At 40.3% G+C, this 21,286-nt stretch overlaps 1 protein-coding gene across 8 annotated transcripts in view; it reads right to left on the reverse strand.

Moving 5' to 3' along the window:
* The window catches only part of DYNC1I1 (dynein cytoplasmic 1 intermediate chain 1), a 196,629-nt gene that overhangs the window by 172,700 nt on the left and 2,643 nt on the right, over positions 1 to 21,286 (reverse strand). For 3 of the 8 annotated variants that reach the window (XM_076331466.1, XM_076331471.1, XM_076331465.1), the window contains exons 2-4: positions 7,656 to 7,773; positions 5,015 to 5,129; positions 2,090 to 2,231 (exon numbers count right to left, since the gene is read on the reverse strand). In XM_076331466.1, the coding sequence (XP_076187581.1) occupies positions 2,090 to 2,231; positions 5,015 to 5,129; positions 7,656 to 7,763 (365 nt within the window). In that variant the 5' untranslated portion in view covers positions 7,764 to 7,773. Of the gene's footprint in view, positions 1 to 2,089; positions 2,232 to 5,014; positions 5,130 to 7,655; positions 7,774 to 21,286 lie in introns of those variants that run through there. The other 5 variants (XM_076331474.1, XM_076331472.1, XM_076331473.1 and 2 more) reach the window with 3 other exon arrangements.

Genomic DNA, 21,286 nt, shown 5'->3' on the forward strand with positions numbered 1-21,286 from the left:
GAAGGATACATTACAATGAAGCAGAGTAACTTTGCTTATACAGATAAACAGGCATTCATATATGCAGTAGTTAAAATAAGTCAAAAGTATGGTCTAGGCATCTCTCAGAGAGAAAACTGCTGCGGTGGTTTCACCCGGTTTACCCACTGTGATGACAGGTCTACCAATATCTTCCTCCAAGTTTGACTGCTCTATCACACATGCATGCTTGAGTGTACTCCTTCGCATAACCACACACTGAGCACATCTACCTGCACCCAGTGACAAACTAATTGCCACCCAGTACTATTCCCCAGGGCCTGGACCAGACATCATCGAATTTCCATTACCACAAACCAATCGCTCCAGGCAAACACCCTCGGCCTTCCTGGCACACAACACAACCCTTTCAATACCAGAGAGGATGGCAAGCAAACTGGTGGACCACAAACAAGGTCTTGGGATTCCCACTGAGTTCCTAGTATGGCCACAAGAAGCCAGAAAATGGATCCAAAACGAAAGCCCACAATGCAGTATGTCATGAGCTTTGAAGAAGAGGACAAACTCTGTTCTCCCCTGGAAGGACACGTGGTCATGTGCTTTCATTGCTTGCTGCTGACAGAGTCAAAGTGCTAGCATAGGTCACAGTAAAATAAATTCTTCCAAGGGCATTTCACTACCTTAACAGTAAAAAAGTTACACCATTAAGGTTCAGAAGAAAACCAGGAATTTAGAAGTCTCCAGCCAGCATTGTCATAGCTTCATGTAGGACTGTGGGAAATAACTTTATCCTGAACAGCAGGTTATACTTTGCTTAGAAACAATTTTTGTTCTGCTCAAAGTATTTTGATTTGCTGAAGTCTACTGCATTTATTTATGAATGTAGCATTACACTATTTTCTGTGTTTTGAACAGCCATATATGACAGGCTAGGGCTTTTCTACTTAACAGCCTCCATTTCTTCTAGAGTGTAGACCTGGGAGAAGGGCTGAGCAGATTTCAGCAGCAGCTGTGCAACCTCCACACCACAACGGACGGTGTCCGCATCCAGCTGAAGTGGGACACAATATAATTTCAGCTTACAGAAGTGTGATTTTTCTAAGCAGAAGGCTGGTGTGGTATGAAATCTGGCGACCTGAAGCTCTGTGACATTAGTGCTGAAGTCTGTAGAGGTATGGTGACTACTCCTGACAACTGTTAACGGCAGAGAGCAATCACCGGGTTTTCAAGCAATTAGCAGAGTCTTGGCTCACAGATTTGGATGAGCTGGCAGCTCAGCTTTGTGTTGAATTAGTTTGATACAAAAAGAACTATTAGGACCTGTGTTTTACATTTCTCAAAATATACAGTATAGTTGCTTGGACCTCTTCTTACTTGAACATACGCTCCTTTACCAGCAGCAGCATCCTTTCTTTTCTACTCCAGAGTAGGAATTATTCTGGGATTGGCACTTCATTTCCTATTTCAGCCGTACAAACAAAGATAAGGTTGCTCTTGTGCCCATCCCCTACACACACCCCACCATCCCTTTCCAACAAGAAGAGAGCTGCTTCCCTCCCATTCTGCACGGAACTCTTGATTCCCACAATTTCCAAGGCAGAATTGCCAGTGGGTCCCAGGGTGTTTCAGCCTGTTTCTGTACAAGCTCTTCCCCGCCACTGTCAGTGGCACACGCTGTGACGAGCAGCCACACAAGAACCCGAGGCAGCCTGGCGTTACACCTGGGAGGACTTCAAAGGGGACTGGTTATGTGAACAAAGATAACTCACATGAGTAACAGGTTCTATCCCTGGGCACTTCCCTCTGTTTTTAGTGTATATCCATACAGAATTAACAGTTTTCTGTGGGCCATTTTAAAGCGTAAATTCAGCTCTTGCTTCCAATATGAGGTGTGGGGCTCATAGCTTAAGATCCGCTTGCTGCATGCATTTATTTACCTCACATCTGAGACCAGTCTTACTGGATGGTAACACACAGTGGAAAATGCAGAAACAAAAGTACACATTAGATACAGCACGTTCTCATTTACAGAAGCAAAGGGAAAAATGGGAAAGTAAGAGCAAAGTGAAAAACCCACATTTGTTCAACGCTATCAATTCTTGCATCTTACCTTCCTATGGGTCCCAGATCTCCCGAGTCCTGGCTGCCTGCGTCACTGGGTGTGCTCACTGATTTCGAAGAGGGAGACATAGGGGTTGGGACTAAATAATGAAAATAACAGGTATCCCATGTTAACACATGCAGCGACTGCACTGATGAAGAGCAGTGTCAGACAAATCAAAACCAATGGACCAAAATGATAGTGGATGAATGAGTAGGACAGTTTGAAATGGTGAAAGCAAATAAGGAAGGAAAGAAAAAGAAAAGGAAGAGAGTCAAGTGAATTTTAAGTCTTTTGGAAGTGTTAAAACTGACATGAATTTAGACAGGACTGAAAGCCCAATGGGAGTCTACAGCTAATCAATGGAGGAGATATCTGTGGAAGTAAACCGGCACTTGTTTTCTTGGGTATAGTTTAAAGTTGACTTGGAAAAGATTTTAAAAGTATGAAGAAATATCAGGGGCTTGTCTTGTCAAAAAACTAAGTGAACTCTTCTGGTAAAGTCAAGTAGGCAATAGAACAAGCATATTTTTCAAATTTTGAATTTAAATCAAAAGCCAGTGTCTGTTAGATATGGTCTAAGGCTGCAGTGTGGATATGGCATCAAAAATAAAAGCTAAATAAGGAAGTCCAGCTAAGTTAAAATCATTTCCCAAAGATGGTGAGAATACATATTAGTTTGCTCAGCGATCTTGTTTTCTTAAGTAATTTAGGTCATATAAAGTTTCCATTTTGGGTGGGACATGATTTCAACGCTCAAGGAAAATTTTCCCTTGGTTTAGATGCTATTTGCCCAAGCTCTAGAAATGATTTTCTCTTTGGCTTGCCAGGGCTTTTGAAGCATATTTCATGCAAAGGCAGTTTTGTTTCCTGAAACAGGAAAGGAAGTTCATAGCTCGAGGTCAGCCCAAGTTAAAGCTCTTCAGCAAGGAAATAATAAATAAAAAAGTAAAAATATCCTGATTTCTTTTAAAATGGTTTCTCAAAAATATTTAAAATGCAGAGATGGCTCCAGTCAAGATTTAATGCAAGTATTCTTCAAAGCAGCCACATTGAATAAAACACAAAAAGGGGTTTTGATGCAAAAGCGAAGTTTCCCATTTGGTTTAAATCATGCGCATTTCCTTTTATAGATTTAACGGAGTAGAACTTTAAACTATTTTGTTATGCTCTATAATGTATAATGACAGACCTGTCAAGAGATTTGGATTTTCCATGTGGTCAAACATTTCATGCAGATTCTCACTAGAGACTGTCACAGAAGTGACTGCAGCATGAAAAGCGAATTCATTTTCGTGACAGCCCTTTGGCAGGTTACAGGTATGTCGTGGCTGTTTATGTGTTCCATATTCACAGTGGGATCTGGGTATCATACGTGTATGTGAAGGCAGAATTAAAGCCTCCTTTGTATATTAATTGTGAGTGTATATACAGGGAATGAAAGAGGACAAAATCCTATTGTTTAACTAAAACAAATAATCTTATATGTGAATTTTCATGTTCTTTTGATAGTAACAAACGCAAAATAATTAACTAAGATAAGAATTGATAATATGCAACATGAATATATGTGTTTAGTTAATAATATGATAAGGAAATATATCCTCATTTTTAGATAAAGATGGGTATTTTAAATGCTAGAACATTAAAAATGTATCTGATTTTATAATACCATGATATAATTTACAAAACATATTTTATGATACATAGAAACCTAACCATTACTTGTCAGACAATTCTTCTGAGAAGTGGTATTTAAAAGCTTCAGTCACTATATCATAACATAAAAATAGTAACTTTTCTCAATAAATGTTGGTTGATGCAAGTTATGAATTGAAATCCCAATTCTGAATGTCACAATCTACTTGCATTTGCACCCAAGCATCTGTTAAGGTGCTTTCCTAAATCAAGGCTTCAGTATTTTGTCAAATTTGGAGTTTTTCCTAAATATTACAAGCAAGAATATCTAGGTGTAAAATCCTAGATTCAGCCCCAATTAATTTAGTGACAAGGCTTGGTACCTCCAGAGGGGCCAATATTTCAGCTAAAATAGTGACAGTGATTCCGGATTCAAGGGGGAAGGGAAGGGAAGGGAAGGGAGGGGAAGGGAAGGGAAGGGAAGGGAAGGGAAGGGAAGGGAAGGGAAGGGAAGGGAAGGGAAGGGAAGGGAAGGGAAGGGAAGGGAAGGGAAGGGAAGGGAAGGGAAGGGAAGGGAAGGGAAGGGAAGGGAAGGGAAGGGAAGGGAAGGGAAGGGAATTTCTCACTTTAGGGCCACCCAATAAGTGAGACACAAATTAATCAAGGTAACCAATATTGAGATACTATAAACTTTGCCACATGTATTTTTAAACTGAGGACTTCAGATTCTAGAACTGAAACATCAAAACCAAAAAAGAGGTCAAGCACATGAAACCAGATCTAAAATCTACAGTAATGATCTGATGATAAGCTTTTTGCTAGTTGTGATTTGTCTTTTTATTTCCCCTCTCCAGTTTTGCTTGATTTTAAAAGAAAATCAATGGGAGTTCCCACATGACTATGCTCCTCCTTCCTTAGCAAATGCTTAATCTGAATTTTTGAAACAAAACTTGGGGCTAGCGAAGTACAGCATTTCTAATATTATTTTATGGGTCATCAGACAGATGCGAGAGAAGATAAAACAGTCCATCAGAAAAGAAATCACTGCTGGTATGCAAAACCAACCTTCATTATGTTCACAAAAATTTCTTGAAGAAATGAAACAGATGTTTTTGGCAATGACAAGTACTCAAAATGCCATGAGCTGGTATATGTGAATGGTATGGCAAGCATTCAAACAGAAGAGTTCACTTCACTAATACAGCCAAAAATCAAAAAAGCCAAGCATGCTTTAATAGAAGGAATGCATTCATTGTGGCAGAGCTGAATGCTTTACAGTGTGCTTCTCTTAAATACCTAGAGGTGGTTCTGGGGATATACCAATGCTCTGTAACAAAGCTTCTGTCTCTCTTCTTTTGCGGTCTAGGTCAGAATCTTCCTGAGCTGGCTCCTTCTTTTGCTGTAGATCAGCCTGAGTTAAAACAAAACAAACCAGAAAAGTTTCATTCACATATAATCAGCTCTAGCAATTAAGTGTGTGGAAAAATATTTATATGCACCACTGCTTAGGTACACTTTGAAATTCACTGAGATACGTTTAGATAATTTATAACTTAGATAATTTATACTCTATATATCAGTAACAATATTTCTCCCTGAATGCATGGGAAAACTGATCTTTGCAAGTATATTTGCAAGGATTTTTACAGTACACTGATGGACATCTTCTGCCTCTCACTCATCAGATGCAACTTACTCAGCTAATATAAAAGCTGACCATAGAATAACAGATATCATTAATAAATGAATAAAAATGGCCCCTTCCTACTTACTCAAGGATCAAGAAATAAAATTCCATTGGACTTCAGTGATGTAGCTTAAGGGCCTACATTTGGTCCCAAGCATGTTAGCAATAAAAATACTTTCTCATAAACGTCAACATCTAACAGGAGCAAAGGAAAGGACTAATGTGTCTAAAATAGGATTTTGGCAGCCCTGGGCACTAACAGCCAAAACTAATGGTCCACAAGACCCCCCCATCTTTCCTTAGATATCTGTATCTAGTTGGAGTTCCACACATTAGCCTCCTCCCCCTCTGGTCTAGTGGGACCTAGAAACAGGAGGAGCAACATCTGCATTAGCCAGAATCCCATACATTTGGCTCATTGTTCCCCAGTTTAGTAAGGTGGAAGGAAAACACCGATACCCCAGCCTAGTGGTTAGAGCACTCCCTTGAACGAAACAGGCTTGCAGCCCTTCTCCCAAGCAGATGAGGGAAATGAACCCGTGTTCCACTTTGTAGTCTAGTGCAGTAACCAATAATGTAAGTAAAACAAAATGCAAGTGGTCGTGTCTATCATTTTCTCATGTCTTAAATACAGCAATCCCAGCATAGTTCTTACAGAGAATGTCTGGCAGCATCTGCCTCTATACTTTGGATCCTAAGGTTGCTTCTAAATCGACTGATGCTATCTAACCTCCACACAGAGAGGTTTTCCTTTCTGCTGAAACCAGAGTGTGGGGCACACAGAACTCGCACAGTGCCTCAGCCTGGTGTTGATGTTGGTGCAGGCACAACAGAAAACCTTGAAGTTCAGAAGCATCCCCATGTTCTCCAGTTTGGACATGGCCAGGATGCAGAACATACTGCTTTTACAGACAACAACAAAGTTCAGGCACACTCCTGTGCTCAGCTCTTCCCATGAGCTAGCCTGAAGTATCTCACAGTACGTAGGGTTGTAGACAACTCTTCTGCACCAGTGTACATGGCTAAGGGTTAGACTTCACTCCTGGAGGCCATCAGGCATACCAGTGCACCCCATTTACGGTGCCACTGTTAGGCACCACAGTGTAATCTGTAGAGTTGAGTGTCCTGAGTTGGATCTGGCTATCGAGGCCAACGGAAAGTTCCAGCCACCACAAGATCTCCACGAGGCATAAAATCAGAGGCAGGGGACAAAGGAAAGGACTTAATAGCTTCCTCGAGCCACTAGCTTGGCTCCCTTCCCTCTAATTCATTAACAGGCTAGTAATGAACACTGGAAACGTTAACATTTAAAGTTCTGCTTACAGAGGACTCCCCCAGTGACTCCAGGAGCCTCACTGGGGGGGTGTGCTGGTAATTGCACAAAAATGGCTCAAATGAAAAGAGATTAAAAAGACAGCTAAAACCGGAACGCTGATTTCTTGGATCACATCACATTTCCACGGTAATTCCATGAAATTCATGTACAATATTAAAGTGTCAGTTTAAAAGGAAACCAGTTATTAGTAAAGGATAACAGGTGCTTTAAACTATGGTAAGTGTTGACATTTGAAGGAAAGGAAACATAATCACTTAATGCTTCTCTGACTTTGCATGAAAATGAATATCCACTCCCTGTCAATTCTCACCTCTATTTCACTAAGTGACTGAATAAAAAGAAGTACAAATCCCTTAATGAAAAACCTAATGCATATTGTCAAGGACAAATAAACTAATATGTCAATCAAACTTTAACAGAACTGAAAGATGCACCCATGCCAAAAGATGAAAATGCAATTGCAATTATGTTTTACTTTACTGGAGAATAATAATTGTAAATCTGTTACCTTAGCTAGTAATCAAACTAGTCTTCAGAGTACAAAAATACATATTTAGATTGTAATGGCTTGAAAAAAATGTAAGCCCTCTTTCTGTCTTTCCCCACTCTCCACTCCCTTTCCATTGAAGGAGAGCCCAGGAAAAAGCATTGTGGCAAATCAATTTTTCTTTCTACACACACATACGTATCATGTTGTCTAAACTGTTGTCATCTGACAGTGCGATGGTTTTAAAAGCAATTCCCTCACCCCAACTTTCTTGACTAAAAATAAGCATTTTGATTTTAAGGTTAGACTGATGAGGATCTCATTCCACATGACAGATATCTTGGGGTATACAATACTGAGATGTCAAAACCTCAGCAAGCCCCTTCTGCAAGCATGAGCTATCTAAAAGGTGCTTTTGCATATTTACCTCTTTCTTCTTCCTTTCTTCCTCCTTCCGTTTCTTTTCTTCTCTTATCTGAGCCAAACGCTGCTTTTTGCGCTCAAGTTCTGCTTTTAAATCGCTTTTGTCTGACATTTTGACTCTGCTGGAAACAAAATTATGGAAACCAAGGTGAAAACAGAATTAAATGCTTTCCCTATTTACTGAAAAAAGATACTTAATTATATCAAAAATAGTGCTTCTAAAATTGCTACAAATATGTTTCTATATAAATGCTGGCCCTTGGACTACACTGACATTGTAGAAAGCAGGATATTTGTTTCACAATTTGTATTTCAGCAGCTCTGCCAGACTGTAGGACCCAGATACACAAATGGATTTCAATTTTAAGTATGAGAACTAGATCTGCCCCACACAGCCCCATATATCTTAGACAAGTAACAATTTTACTGGCAAAAACTGGAAACACGATAGCTTTTGCTTCTGCATGTGCCTTGAACAGCTGCCATCCCAGGATCCCCTCCCCTTCCACTGGTACAGCCCCACGCAGACCACCAGCTCCGTCTCAGTATCCTTCACATATTCACCCCTTTGGGGAGCACCCTCGCCAAGCAATGGGCTATCCTGCACAGGAATCTCCTCCACCCTTGCCAGGGAACCTGGGCCATTCCCCCAAAAAGCTGCAGACAAGGCACAAAACCAGGCAACCCAGCAAACCTGAGCTTCTCTTTAATAAAGCAGCACATTGCTCCACCGACAGTCTCGTGCTCAGATCATCTTTCCAAAAGGCAGGAGACATACCTAATATTCCTGATTTGACTCCAATCACACAAACTTGGCAAAAGCATTTCTTCTGAGCTACTGAAAGACCTCCCCCACCATTTAGTCTTAAACACAATTCTCTGTAGGACAGTGATGTGAAGCCATGTACACTCTCTGTGTTTTAAATCTCTGTCAACCTATGCTGTTGTTACGTGAGCCTTGAAAATGAAGGGTAAAGAGATAAAAAGTCACATCATACAGAAATAGAGCCAGATGTCTAAAGAACATACGATATCAATCTTTTTCTACAGTTTTAAAACCCCACCAGTGTTGCACAAATCTGTAACAAGTCACGGATAATTTATTTATTTTCTAACATCATCACCATTATGGGCTGTCATCTAACTGTATCAGTACTGATTTTCTTATTAGCACTTTACTGCAAAGATAGTCCTGACTAATATAGACATTCATGAAAAGATTTAACTGTGCCTTTCCTATTAATTCACACATCACTGACCACATCCACCACTGCAACTCAGAATCAATCAGATCAATGGCAGTGCCACGTATACGCAATGGAAGTCTATTGTTTGCTTGATGCATGTGAAATTTAAATGGCAACTCTCTGTTAATAGTAATGAGAACTCCACCCACATTACTGCCTGGGTGGGTGGATGACTGGAGAGTAAATCTATGTGCTAAAAATTATATGGTACTTTCATCCATCATAAATTCCTCTGCAGTCATCAGCTTCCTCCTCAAAACGATAAAGGCACATTTAGTCCATGATATGGAGGATATTGCCAACAAAACATCACCTGCACATTACATGCAATCTTGGCCCCAAATGCTTTGTTGTCTTTGCAAGCATTTTCCTTTAATGAAAGAAAAGAATAGTATGTGGAATCAGAAGAGGAAACCATTCAATGAAAATGGCAGGCATAAGAGCAGCATGAGGGATGCCAGAGGGGCCAGGGTAGCTGTATCTGTGTGTGGACCACACCACGGGTGCTAACACTTGCCAATCAAACCTCCAGCTGAAGCCCAGCAGCAGGAGTTACACCAGTCCGGCTCACACCGTCACAGATTCTGCACTTACTTCAGCAGAGCTGCCCGTCCTGGCAAGGTACCCTGCGGCCCTTTCAAGGCCTGGGGACTCCCAGTTCAATCCACAACAACTCACAGTAAATGGTATAGCTAGGAAGAACACTGGGTGCACTGGCTGTAGGCAGAGGACCACAATTTCTTTATTCCTCCATCACTCTGGTCCTATTCATGATGATATTGTTTTCAATTTGAGAAAGAGAAATCAAAACTGTCAGAAAAACTGCATTTGATATCAATAAAACTAAGCAGTGGCACCTTAATCAACATTAATCCGTGTGATCAGTTGACGTCAGCAAGCTATTTTTTACATGAGAAATGCCCAGAGAAGAAAACAAGCTTTTTAATGGCAGTGTAGGTAGTATTTTGCCTACCAATCTGCTCAGGATTTGTGGATCTCTCTCAGATATGGTTGAAATCCCATTTGAAGTCATTTTCCTAATCTGTTGCACACATTTGAATTCTGATTATGAAGTTCCCCCTCAGAGCCCTTCGGACTAGATAGAGTTTTTGCATCCTTTTAGTTCTGCAGAGCGAGCTCCTGTTTCTATGCAGAAAATATGCAAATGTGTTTTAAGGCTCATGACAGAAACCCTGAGGGTTTGGCATCCCTTTCAAGCTGTTTGTCAGATATCAATGAACGGCTTTCTAAAAATTCGTTCCCTTAATGTCAAGAAAACTAACTAGCTTTTTCCCTGATTTGAGCATCAACGGTTTAGTGCCTGGCCCCTTCTTTACAAAGCTCCAGTCAGGGTGATCAAATCCTGTTATAACTTTGCCCTATTTATAACAAAACAGATCTTACATACAACAAAGATGATGTATTAAATTTCCTTCAAGGAATGTTGCCAGAGCTGAGTTACAGAAAGAAATTAATCTCAAGTTACTTTCGTAACTTAAATTCGTCCTGCATATATTATAGTCATTCCTTAGCCCCTCAAACAGCTTATCAACCTTCAAACTGGCTATTTACTATTTTAGCACAAATTGAACACCAAGGCTATGTAACCACCTTTCTCAGATGTCAGCAAGTCAGCAGTGAGCAAGGAGGCAAGCGTACTCGTCACTCTACTTGGCATTAACCAGAGAGTTAACGCTCTGTATTCATTACTGGAAACAAATTTCTAATAATTGCCACCCTGTGTGCCAAAAAGTGTGCCACCACAAGAGGTAAAGGCAAACAGTAAAAAAGATTTACTTTTAACATTCTCTGTGGTGCACAATGACAGCCCAAGGCTTATGTATGACCTAATCTTCTACAGCCTGGGAGAAGGCATCGGTCAGAGAGAAACAGTAACGAGCACATTTTGTAGTGAAGCAATTAAATAACCTATCTGGGAGAAGGAACACATAGGATCAAACACACTGAACGCTGCATTAAATGTAGAAATAGTTCTCATAGCAGGGCAGCAGCCTAGGGCTCCCCTTGTCAAGGGAGGTGCATAATCTTAGACCAAATTTTATTTTGTTTGGCCCAGTTTACTGTCAAGTGACACAGTTTTAAAAGGAGAGAGTCCTCCCACTCCAGAACAGCTTACACCCAAGTGCTAAGACAGGTTCTTGAGATGTAGCAGGATACGTGGATGTGAACAACATTGCACAGAGAGCACTCGTGTGCACTCCCATTACTCTGAGGGGATTCTCCTTTCTGTGAGCTACTGGAGAAAGGAGCCTGCTCCTCCTGGCATGACTTTTAATGAAACGGACTGTTGTATTTCAAGATGTCAGTTCTCCCCGTATGCATTAAATATGCCTCAGAGTCCCCCCTGGAAATTGGAAATACAGCCAATTCCACTTGCACATCAAAGGGTCACCAGACCCGTCAGGATGGCAGCCACCTGGCCATGTGCAAATGCAGCACGGAGGCTTCTGAGGACTGCGTTCTGGGACTTCACCATCTACTGGACTTATCTCACTACATCTGGATGCCCACAATGTAGATGCAGAGGTATCCTTACCATCGATGCAGGTAAAGTCAAAATAGTCTGGGTATCCTAGGATGTGATTCCACTTTTCCTAAAGCAGATGTCTAATAGCAGTTAAGATTAAGCATGCCCCAAAGCCACCAGTTCCTCTCCAATGATGATAAAGGGCCCTGGGTGATCAGTTAAGTTCTAGAATCTCCATTGTAAATGTCTCAGACTGGTTGAGAAGAACCCTGCCCTTAATATGCTCCCAGCAGTTCCTTTTAGCTTGTCAGTGCATGAAACAAGATCTTTGAAAGACCATTTACATTCATCTTAAAATAATAATGGTGTCTGCACAAACTTCTCTGCTGTACAGAACATGCGCAGAACTACTCCACTAAGCTTATCACACAGGTAGTGACATCTCACGACCATTTCATTAGTGGCAGCGGTAAGCACATAAGCATGGAAGATGCAAACAACAGCATTTTACCTTCAACTGGACCAAAAGCCATGCAAGTACTTTTATAGGTACAAGCCAATACTTACTACACTTTTATAATAAGCTACAAGGTCTTCATCAATGATCAGTATCACAATATTTGAGCAGATATTTTTTCGAACCATTTATATGAGTGCTTAACAGCAGGAACAGCCACAGGTATCTAAAAAGGTTTACTACAATTGCAGAACTAATAAATTGATACTTGCCAGAGTAATAAGACCACAGAGTTACAGAGGTACAAAGAGTGGCAACACATGTACGTAGCTTGGACTAAATACAAGAAAAAATAAGCACGAAGTGCCCAATGTATAATGAATAAAATAAAAACAAAGAAAATGATGACGGTGCACACTTTTTATAAGCAGCAGAAGAAAATAAGATGTAACATCTCCCTCCTCTTAAAGCCTGTTCTTTATGTCTTCTAGAATAGCATCTTGTCTGTATGCTATCACCGAGCTCACCTAAAAAGAAACCTGAGTTTCCAGATCTGGTACGAGATAAAAAAGCCTACAGACTTTATTGCTTTTTGGTGTTTGGGGGGGTTTTACATGCTGTTCATCCAGTAGGCTGCACAGTAGGCTGCACTAGAGTAGAACTATATTCACCACCTCATGAGCCTCGAAGTCTTTCCTGTTTTGTGACTTCCTATGTTGTCCTTTTCATTATTATCTCCATTGCAATTACCAAAGGGGTTCATTAAATACTGTTACATACGGCATTAGTCGTCCTATATAACTAATTATAAATAATTGAGTCATTAATATACTTTTCTAAAATAAATAGGCAGCATCTAGTACTTGTAGATGCTATACATGTATTATTCATATGCCTTCATAAAGAGCCAGCTACTCTTGAGTCCAAAACTGCAAAATGTCTTTAGTTTGAAAGGCAAAGGAAGTTGCACAATAAAATACGTTACTTGGTGATTTTTTGTTTTAAAGAATGGGTTTATACAGTGGGAGTACTATTACTACTGAAACTATTACATATGGAGTATTCTACCAGAAAAAATGATTCATTTCTATTATGTACCATATTTGTCTCTATTTTGTACAAACTAACACATTTCCTAGTTAGGATTATTATATGTTTTTACAACAGAAAAAAATCCCATGGGATCTACCTATGACTTTAACAAGTGTAAAGTGTGCATGCAAAGCATGAAATTGTACAAAGCAGATAAACATCTTTGGTCTGCAAGAAATGAGAGGGAGCTGTTACCCTAGCATAAATGCATTCTAATCCATAGTATTCATTTGAAAATAATGTTTGAAAGACACTTCAAATGGGCAAGAGGGGCTAGAATCCTCCTCTTGACAGCAATTTTTAAGTAAACATAGGAGTACCTCTTTTCATCATGCATCAGAATTTGTACTTGACTTCAGTTGAATAACATAAATACTTCTGCTAAATAGGCATATCAACGTTTACAACAATGGGCAAATATTTGCAGCTGCAAAAACTTAGCGTTTGCAGTATTTTAAGGAATCTCCTGGTGATTGATTCAGGGAAATGCTAAGTAAAATTGGAGACACTAAGTATTTTTTTCTACATAACCTTGAGGCAAAACAGTCAGGCTTTTTACACTGCATCTGTGTATTTATCTATAAATAAAAATGGTTGTTAAGTGTTAGATTTCAGGGAATGCACCATTTTTATCCTTCAGCTTCTGAACATTTCTAGCAGATGGGAAAAGGTCTTGTACTTTGTTCTGTAAAGGTTTACAAATCACAGCATCCAGAGATTTGGTTCTGTGCTTCCTCCTGGTTGCTACGCAACAGGTCAGTGCATCTCTAGCCTATTTATTTTGAGGCTGACAGGGTGTAGGGTATGTACCCACAACTGCTCAGTTATACTCCCCTGATAATCTCTTACCATTTAATCTTTTCACTCTTGTTCTTCCATAATGGCCCTTCGACAAAATGAACTCGGTTACAGCAGAATTATAGGGTCCCTACAAAGCAGCATATAAGCAAAGCTCTACTATTGCCCATTCTTCCAGCACCAGGCATGGTGGCAATGAAGCATCACCTGCTCATCATCCCGTTCTCTCATGCCCCCTTAGCCTCTTAAATTTACCATGACCTTTTCAATTCCAACAAGCACAGTTCCATGGAAGAGCCATCAAGGTTGAAGAGAACAAGCTGCTGGCAACAACTTGCTGGAGGTAAGTAAGAAACACACGACATTCCAGCTAGGATTAGAATGAATTTAAGTACTACATACTAACAGGTCACTCTAGCAAAGCTGCTGCACATCTCCCACCAAATATCCTCCCTTTATATTGAGTTCCACAGAACTGACTGCATGTATCACCTCAAAGAAAACTAGATTTTAAATAGGTCTTCTCAAGCGTCTTGGATTTTCCCTTAATAAGCATTAATGAGCACACTTATAACTGCACAATGATCTCAGGTGTGGTGCTAGGAGATGATCCTCAGTGATGCAGCCAATACTGATTTGTATTTCCTCAGGATCTGACGCAGCAATCGTGCCCCAGTTATGAAGAGCGGATGTTTTTAACAAAACAACCAATTGCACGCCTGACAACGTTTTGATCTTGTAGAATACAAGATTTCTAGGTATTCTTGGTCAGTTCCCTCTCTATCAGCTCCTGTTTCTGTTATCTTTTATGGTTTGGCTGCAGTAAAACGCAGGGCTCCATATGTGGCTTTGCATATGGCTGGGAATGGACTTACCACAATTCTGAATCTTTGCGACTCTACATTCCCCACACATTAACAGGTCCTACTAGTTGCACTATGTTATCTTCTGTGAATTTCCTCGCTTGCTTCAGAGAGGAATTGCAGGACCTAGCAGGATAGTTTAAAAAAGTTTTCTGACATTCAAAGAGAACCAAATGCAAACTATAAATTGATAAGATTTTAGAGATGGATAACGTGAGAGAGATCACAGAATCTAATCCTCAAGCTACAGGTCACTTATCCAGAAAAAAAAAAAGCACCCTGTATTTCATGTTTCTGATTTCAATTTCTTTTCTATGTACTTCTTATATAATGCTCAGATTTCAATGATATCTGCTGCTATCATTGATATCATGACTTCTTCAAAACCTATATAAAATATCTGGTTCATCGTAACAGTACCAAAGTGCCTCCCAGGAATCTATTTAATGACTTACGAAGACCTAACATAGAATTTCACTTCAAGATGTCTGCAAGTCTCTCCTGAAGTGGAACAAAGACTCATTTTCTCCATCCTGCAAACATTTCAGACATTAAAACATGTACTTTCACTCCGTATGGGGGGTAAAACTGACCCCTCCGACTTTTCTACCATCCTCCTGAGACAACCCTAGTAGTATATGGCCAGCAAACTGATACTTAAAGCCATTTACCCAAACATGAAAAATGCATGCTCTAGTGTCTGCTTCTTAACCCAGTTATGACAACTGCCAGACAGACGTCAAAGAACAAGCTATGCTGCCGACATACGGGTTTTGCTGGAAGACTTACCCAGATATTATTTCTTTCTTAAAACAAAAATATGCTTTGCTTTGTGGCTGATGTTTGTAAGGATGTAATTAGGCTAAAAATATTACACATTGATTTCATCTCTGAAGTCAATACACCTGAAGATTTAGAAAGTAGGGAAGAGCCCTGGCTGTAAGAAATATGCAGAATATCTCATATGAGTTCTCATAATTTTTAGGGAAGCAAAGTGGAAGAAACAACACTACCATTCCCTTTGTACTTCCCAGGGCTTCTTCGGCTGTAGTAACAAAGCAACATGAATGATCAGAGCTAGCCTTAGCCAATCATCCCTATTGATCCACGTAAGTGGAGAAAGATATGCTAAGATAAAAAGGCAAGATGATAAATGCAGATGTCTAACAGCATAATTTAAAGGACATATAAAGAACTGCAAAGAATTTGAATATGAGAGAGGACTGAGAACCGAGAAGTCTATGTCTTCTACTTATCTTCTCTTAAAGTGGTTAAAGTATTCCACCCAAATGGGAGAAACATGTTTTTTGGGGGGTTTGTTTGTGTTTTGGTTTGGTTTGGGGTTTTTGAGGGGTTGGGTTTTTTCTGTCTTGAGAGGACTGAAACCCACCTCCCTAGAATGACTGTTGGCTAACGGGTGAGAAAGACTAGAGGAATGGAGATTGCATTCTTAACCGTTGAGGCTATTTTCTATTAATTTCTTTTCAGCAAAGATTCATTTGACCAGAAGAAGCAGATGCAAGAGACTGTTTAGTTTAAAATACAATGCTGTATTTAGTATCTGGAGCCCAAGACTCCTCTTCCTCGCCGGGTGCTTGAAGTAAAGCACTGGAGAGTCCTTTCTCTTTTTCCCACATGTTCTGTCATGCTCAAAGAATCTTTAATACTTTAGACTTAAGTGGAGCAGCTTCAGTGGGAAAGACTGGGAGGGTGCCTACTGCAGAGTAGCTTGCTGATTAGATTACAGATGAAGGCAAAAATCTCCTTAGGCAAAGGCAAAAATTACCTAAGACCCCTTTACCTTAGGTGAGTCTTGTTAAAACCAGGGTGCACTAAAAGAGGGAGCACACGCCATTAGCTGCCAGCGTGGCATGGAGCGCATAGTCTGACAGATGGGCTCATGAAATACAAACTAGATGAAGCAGCCTAGAAGAGACAGACAGCGGACACCCAGGCTGTAGAGTCTGGGGGTTCAAGGGTAAGAACACATCCAGAAGCAGAACTCTAAGGTGAAAAAGGAGGTTTTTAGAGACTTGATGTGCTTCGAGAGCTAGGGGACAGCCAAGCAGAGATTTTTGAGCATTGCAGTTTGGGATTCTGTTTCTACACCATTTTGTTGGTCTAGATTTACCTGAGCTTCCCAGGCACCCATAAGAACTTCAAGTCTGGGAAATTCAGGTGTGTGTCCCAGGTTCAAGATGTGGGCATGTTCCGCGTCTTAATCACAGCTTCCTACCAAGGCAAGGCTGGCTGCACGTGAACTCTTTTCTCCCACGCACACACGTACCTCTCAAGTGCCCTGGTTTCCACAAAGAAACTTTAGCAAATGGGCTGACTGAGAGCAGAAGCAAACAAGTCCCCAGCCTGATTGATGGGGCAATCGCATCTCTGGAGTGCACTGCAGGAGTCCTCCAGAAGTAAGCCCCAGCGCACGACTTACTGCGCCAGGACCTCGGCTCCAGAATTTGAGCCCAGGACACTGGTTAGATGCCACCAGTTCTCTTCAATTGAGGAACCCAATGCTATAGATATTTTCGGAAAATAAATCAACTTTTGCTAGTGGTTCTCAAAATATGGGACCACTGGTGGTCCACAAGGCAATCAGATAGATACATACAGTATTTTAAGAAAAATAATACAAAAAACAGGAGACCGCTGACTTTAATTATACTTATGCCTAATCACTTAGTTTAGTGAGATCAGAAACTTTCTTGGGAAGAACTTGTAATTAAACTTTAAGAATTAAACTTGAAGCTGTTCTATTAAAAGTTTACTGAATCAACACTGAGGAGACATGATCTTCATTTAAATACTTTAAAATCAATACCAGTATTGACTAATACTGCATTATATTATAATTTTGTTTGAAAAGACTCATATGTTTGTATGTCAACGTGGCTGTCTATAGTTTTTTATTTCCCTGTCCTCTGATTCACTGATAAGTAAACAATAAAAAACCAATACATGTTATGTACATAAAGGAAGGGCTGCTGTAAAAGATGCGGAGAACATTAGTAGTAAGGTTGCAACATCTTTTTTTTCCATCTTTTTTTTCCCCTTCCAGAGAATATAATTTACCATGATCTTTTGAGTTCTGTGCTTTAAACATATGGAAAAAAACCTAAAGCTCTATAATTTATAATTATCAGATAAAAATAGTGATGAATTTGCACAGGGTGTTTTTAATATATTTGAAAAGGCCCATAAAGGCTGAGAAACTAGGCTTTCCTCTGTTTTCTTGCTATTAATCAAATTTCTGTGAAAAAGAAAATATTGTGGGAAATAATGGGACAGTTTTCCCACGGGCTTTTTCAGTACAAAGAGAGAATGGCATCACTGTTTTTTTGTCTCCAGTACAATACCCTCCTATCCCATCAGCACAACTTTTTTGTGTTATTACTACTATGGAGATAGTGAAAGGCAGGAATACGACATTCACAGGCTTTGCCAAGTGCAGCAGATTACGTACATGAATAGCTAACTGCACGCTAGGGGGTACGATTTAGGTCAAATTTCTTATTTCATTCCAAAAGGTTATAGATTTGTAAGCCATTCATTGTTTAACGCACCACACAGCTTACACCCATACATATATACAGCATGAATTATCTTTTCTCTGGTTTTTCCAAAAGTAATTTGTGTTCCTAGGCAATGAAGACTGGCAGAAGTTGATAATCTGTAACAAACTGCTATGAGCGTGTAACAAAGCTCTATGAGCAGTCAGAGCTAAAAAAGGACAAAGAAAATAAGAACTCATTTAGGGGCAAACTGAGATCTGAAATCCTTCAAGATTATGATACAAACCACTTGCTGGTTCAGCAACTGCTCAAAATGTAACTAGAAACAAACTCATGAGAAAACCCGATGTCATACGACTTTGAATAGTGTGATTAATGAAAACGGTGATTCTTTTATATTACTTAAAGAGAAGACAAACATGTATTATGAAGCAAGTCACAGGAGTTTAGATAGTCCCCCAACTTTGTGCTGTGAGAATCAGAGAAGAAATTCTTTTAAATGCTCAGTAAGTGGAACAGTCCTTAAACCAGGACAGACAGGTTCAAATACAAGGAACCGTATTAGATGGCAGTCTGGGTTTTTTTTTTTCTGTGACCCTGTTTTGTTAAATATTTTAATTTCTGAAAATATACAATAGCAATCATTTGAAATGTCTGCCCCAATTACCAAGTGACCTGGTAACCACTCTGATCCTAACAGTGGTGGCCTAATGTGCAAAACATGAAACAAGGGCATGCCTTGAATAGTATGGATTTAATACTGCTGTCTACGCACTATAAAAGCTAAGATCTGTGTTAATGGAAACAGAACGGAAGGGCTGAACAGTTTAAAGCAAGACAAATCCGTATGTTCTCTGCATGTGATCTAGGACCTACAGTAATTAACTTTCAATACTAACATAGCATAGTCTGGGGGATACCTTTTACTGTCAAATTCAGCATGAAAATATTAGAATCAAGCATTAGAAAAGACTTGGAGATATTGATATAAATAGATAAACAATATATCCTCCATTATACTTATTTATATTTAATCATACTAGGCCATTTTGTATCTTTGCCTTATTATAACTCCCCGTTGTTTGAACACAAAACATACCACATCGTGCCGCTGGACTGAACTGAAAAATTAATAACTGAGGAGCAGGATTTGGAATTACTTGTACCATACCACAGATGGAGGGAGAAAAGAACAAGGAACTAAAACCAGTTCTATCCCAGGGAGAGGAGACAAAAGGGAAGGGAAGACTGGTGAGGAGGGAACATGGCGTTAAGACTAGTATTGAGGAAGAGAGAAAAGGATAAGCCTCGGAGAACGACAGCAAGAAGGAAAGGAAATGTAAAGAGGTGAAGATCTCACTGGAAACAAAAGGCTATGTCCTTAAAAGATTCCCTCTGTAACTGTTTTCTGCTGAGCGGCAGTAAATGAGCCCTTTTACTCTGCTGAATTACTCATTAATTATTCTAGGGCCAAGCAGGGACAGTCAGCCAGCACCTGGGGAATACACAGGGTAGAGCTGCACTGGTCCAGAAAGGCTCCAGGGAGGTTTGCTCCTCAGGTTGATGTAACCTGTCTCTCCAGGTCAGGCAAGCTGATCCACATGCATGGGAGCAGTGTTAAATATGAAAATAGGATAACATGTACTTTTACTCTAAGATTAACAGCCAAGAATCACAAAAGAACAGCCAAGAATCACAAAAGTCATCTGAGAAGCGATTATTCATCAGGTAATACAGGTACCTGCACACAGGTCAAAGCAGCAGTTACACAGGACCTTGTCCAAAGTCTGTTAAGTCAATGCAGAGACTCCCGTTGGCTTCAATAGGGTTTGGAGATGTCTCATGGCTTTCAAACAATGTACGTAGCTGACTCCTGCCATCACTCTAGCGGCTAGATTCACCACCAGAGAAGTCAAAGAGAAACTCCTGTTACTGTCAGCAGCAATAGGGCTGAGTCCTCTGCCCTTAAAACTTCAGCATGGAGTTACGGTGTGCTGCCCACAAAACGCTTCCAGAACTGTTATTCCTGCTCGTGCCCTCTGCTGCTGCAGTGCACTGCCGGACACTCACCAGAACGCTTTTGCCTCAAAAGGGAAAACAAAAAGTGCTGAAGCGGCACAGAAAAAAAAAAAAGAGGGGGTATAGTTTTAAGCTTAGGAAGAGACAGGACATCATAGCTCTCACAGATGATCAGAGGTGTCTTGTCTTTATGAGATCTAGCGGCTCCCACATCAGTCTGCTTCACAGCTTCCTGCAGCTCCCGCCATCTGCCTGGAAGTAGCCATTTCCCAGAAAAGTTGGCAAGATGATGCCACCTAAAATGAACAGTACCGGGGGAGCAAGCTCATGTATACTGTATACTGCCTTATTTTGAGTGGTTGCAGATGGCCAAGTGAACAACAGCTCCCAATGTCATGTCTGACTAAAAAGAGCTAGCACGGTTTTAGATGGATAATTACCAAGTAGCAAAAGGGACATATTGTGTCTATCTGAGATTTAGACTGAGCCAGGGTCTCAGGCTGCCACTGCAGCTTTTCAGACACTTTTTTTCAGATTTTTCACATTTTCTGTTTTTTAAGCAGTATCATTCCTGCATTACCATTCCTACCCGCTTATGTAGGTCAGCTGACTGGAAGACCACACGATCCCTCATCTGGAAAGCAAGCCCCCTTATGGACACATAAATGTGTACTCACCTGTATAACTTGTGTTGCTCAGATGAGCTAAAATAAGCTGCACTGGCAAAAGCACAGTTTTACTAATACAAGATGCATCTGTACTAAGGGCACTTTGCCAGCATACTCAATCAGTATTCCCGCCGGAAAATGTCCCTTTTACACACAGACTATGTCTACAGTCATTATGGTTTGTTTCATATAAGGTTTTTAAAATAAAAATATGAAAATATCAGATGAGTATTGCACTGAGGTCATGATGTCTGGCTACAGCTGCAGAAAGCCTGAGCCCATACCTCTGCAGATATGAATTTTCCCATGCACCTCAGTGGGGATTTCAGCGTTAGCTCCCTCTAACTTCCCTAAAAATTAAAGCCCATGGGTAGGACAGGGAGGATCTTTCTGTTAACATCCCACCACCACCTCCAAGTAGGGGCTCCTTTTGGCACTAGGCATCAGCAGCTCTGCAAGATTCCTAATTACTGCTTCTGCTGTTG

The sequence above is a fragment of the Aptenodytes patagonicus genome, chromosome 2 (genome assembly GCF_965638725.1).
Source record: "Aptenodytes patagonicus chromosome 2, bAptPat1.pri.cur, whole genome shotgun sequence".
NCBI classification, from domain to species: Eukaryota; Metazoa; Chordata; class Aves; order Sphenisciformes; family Spheniscidae; genus Aptenodytes; species Aptenodytes patagonicus.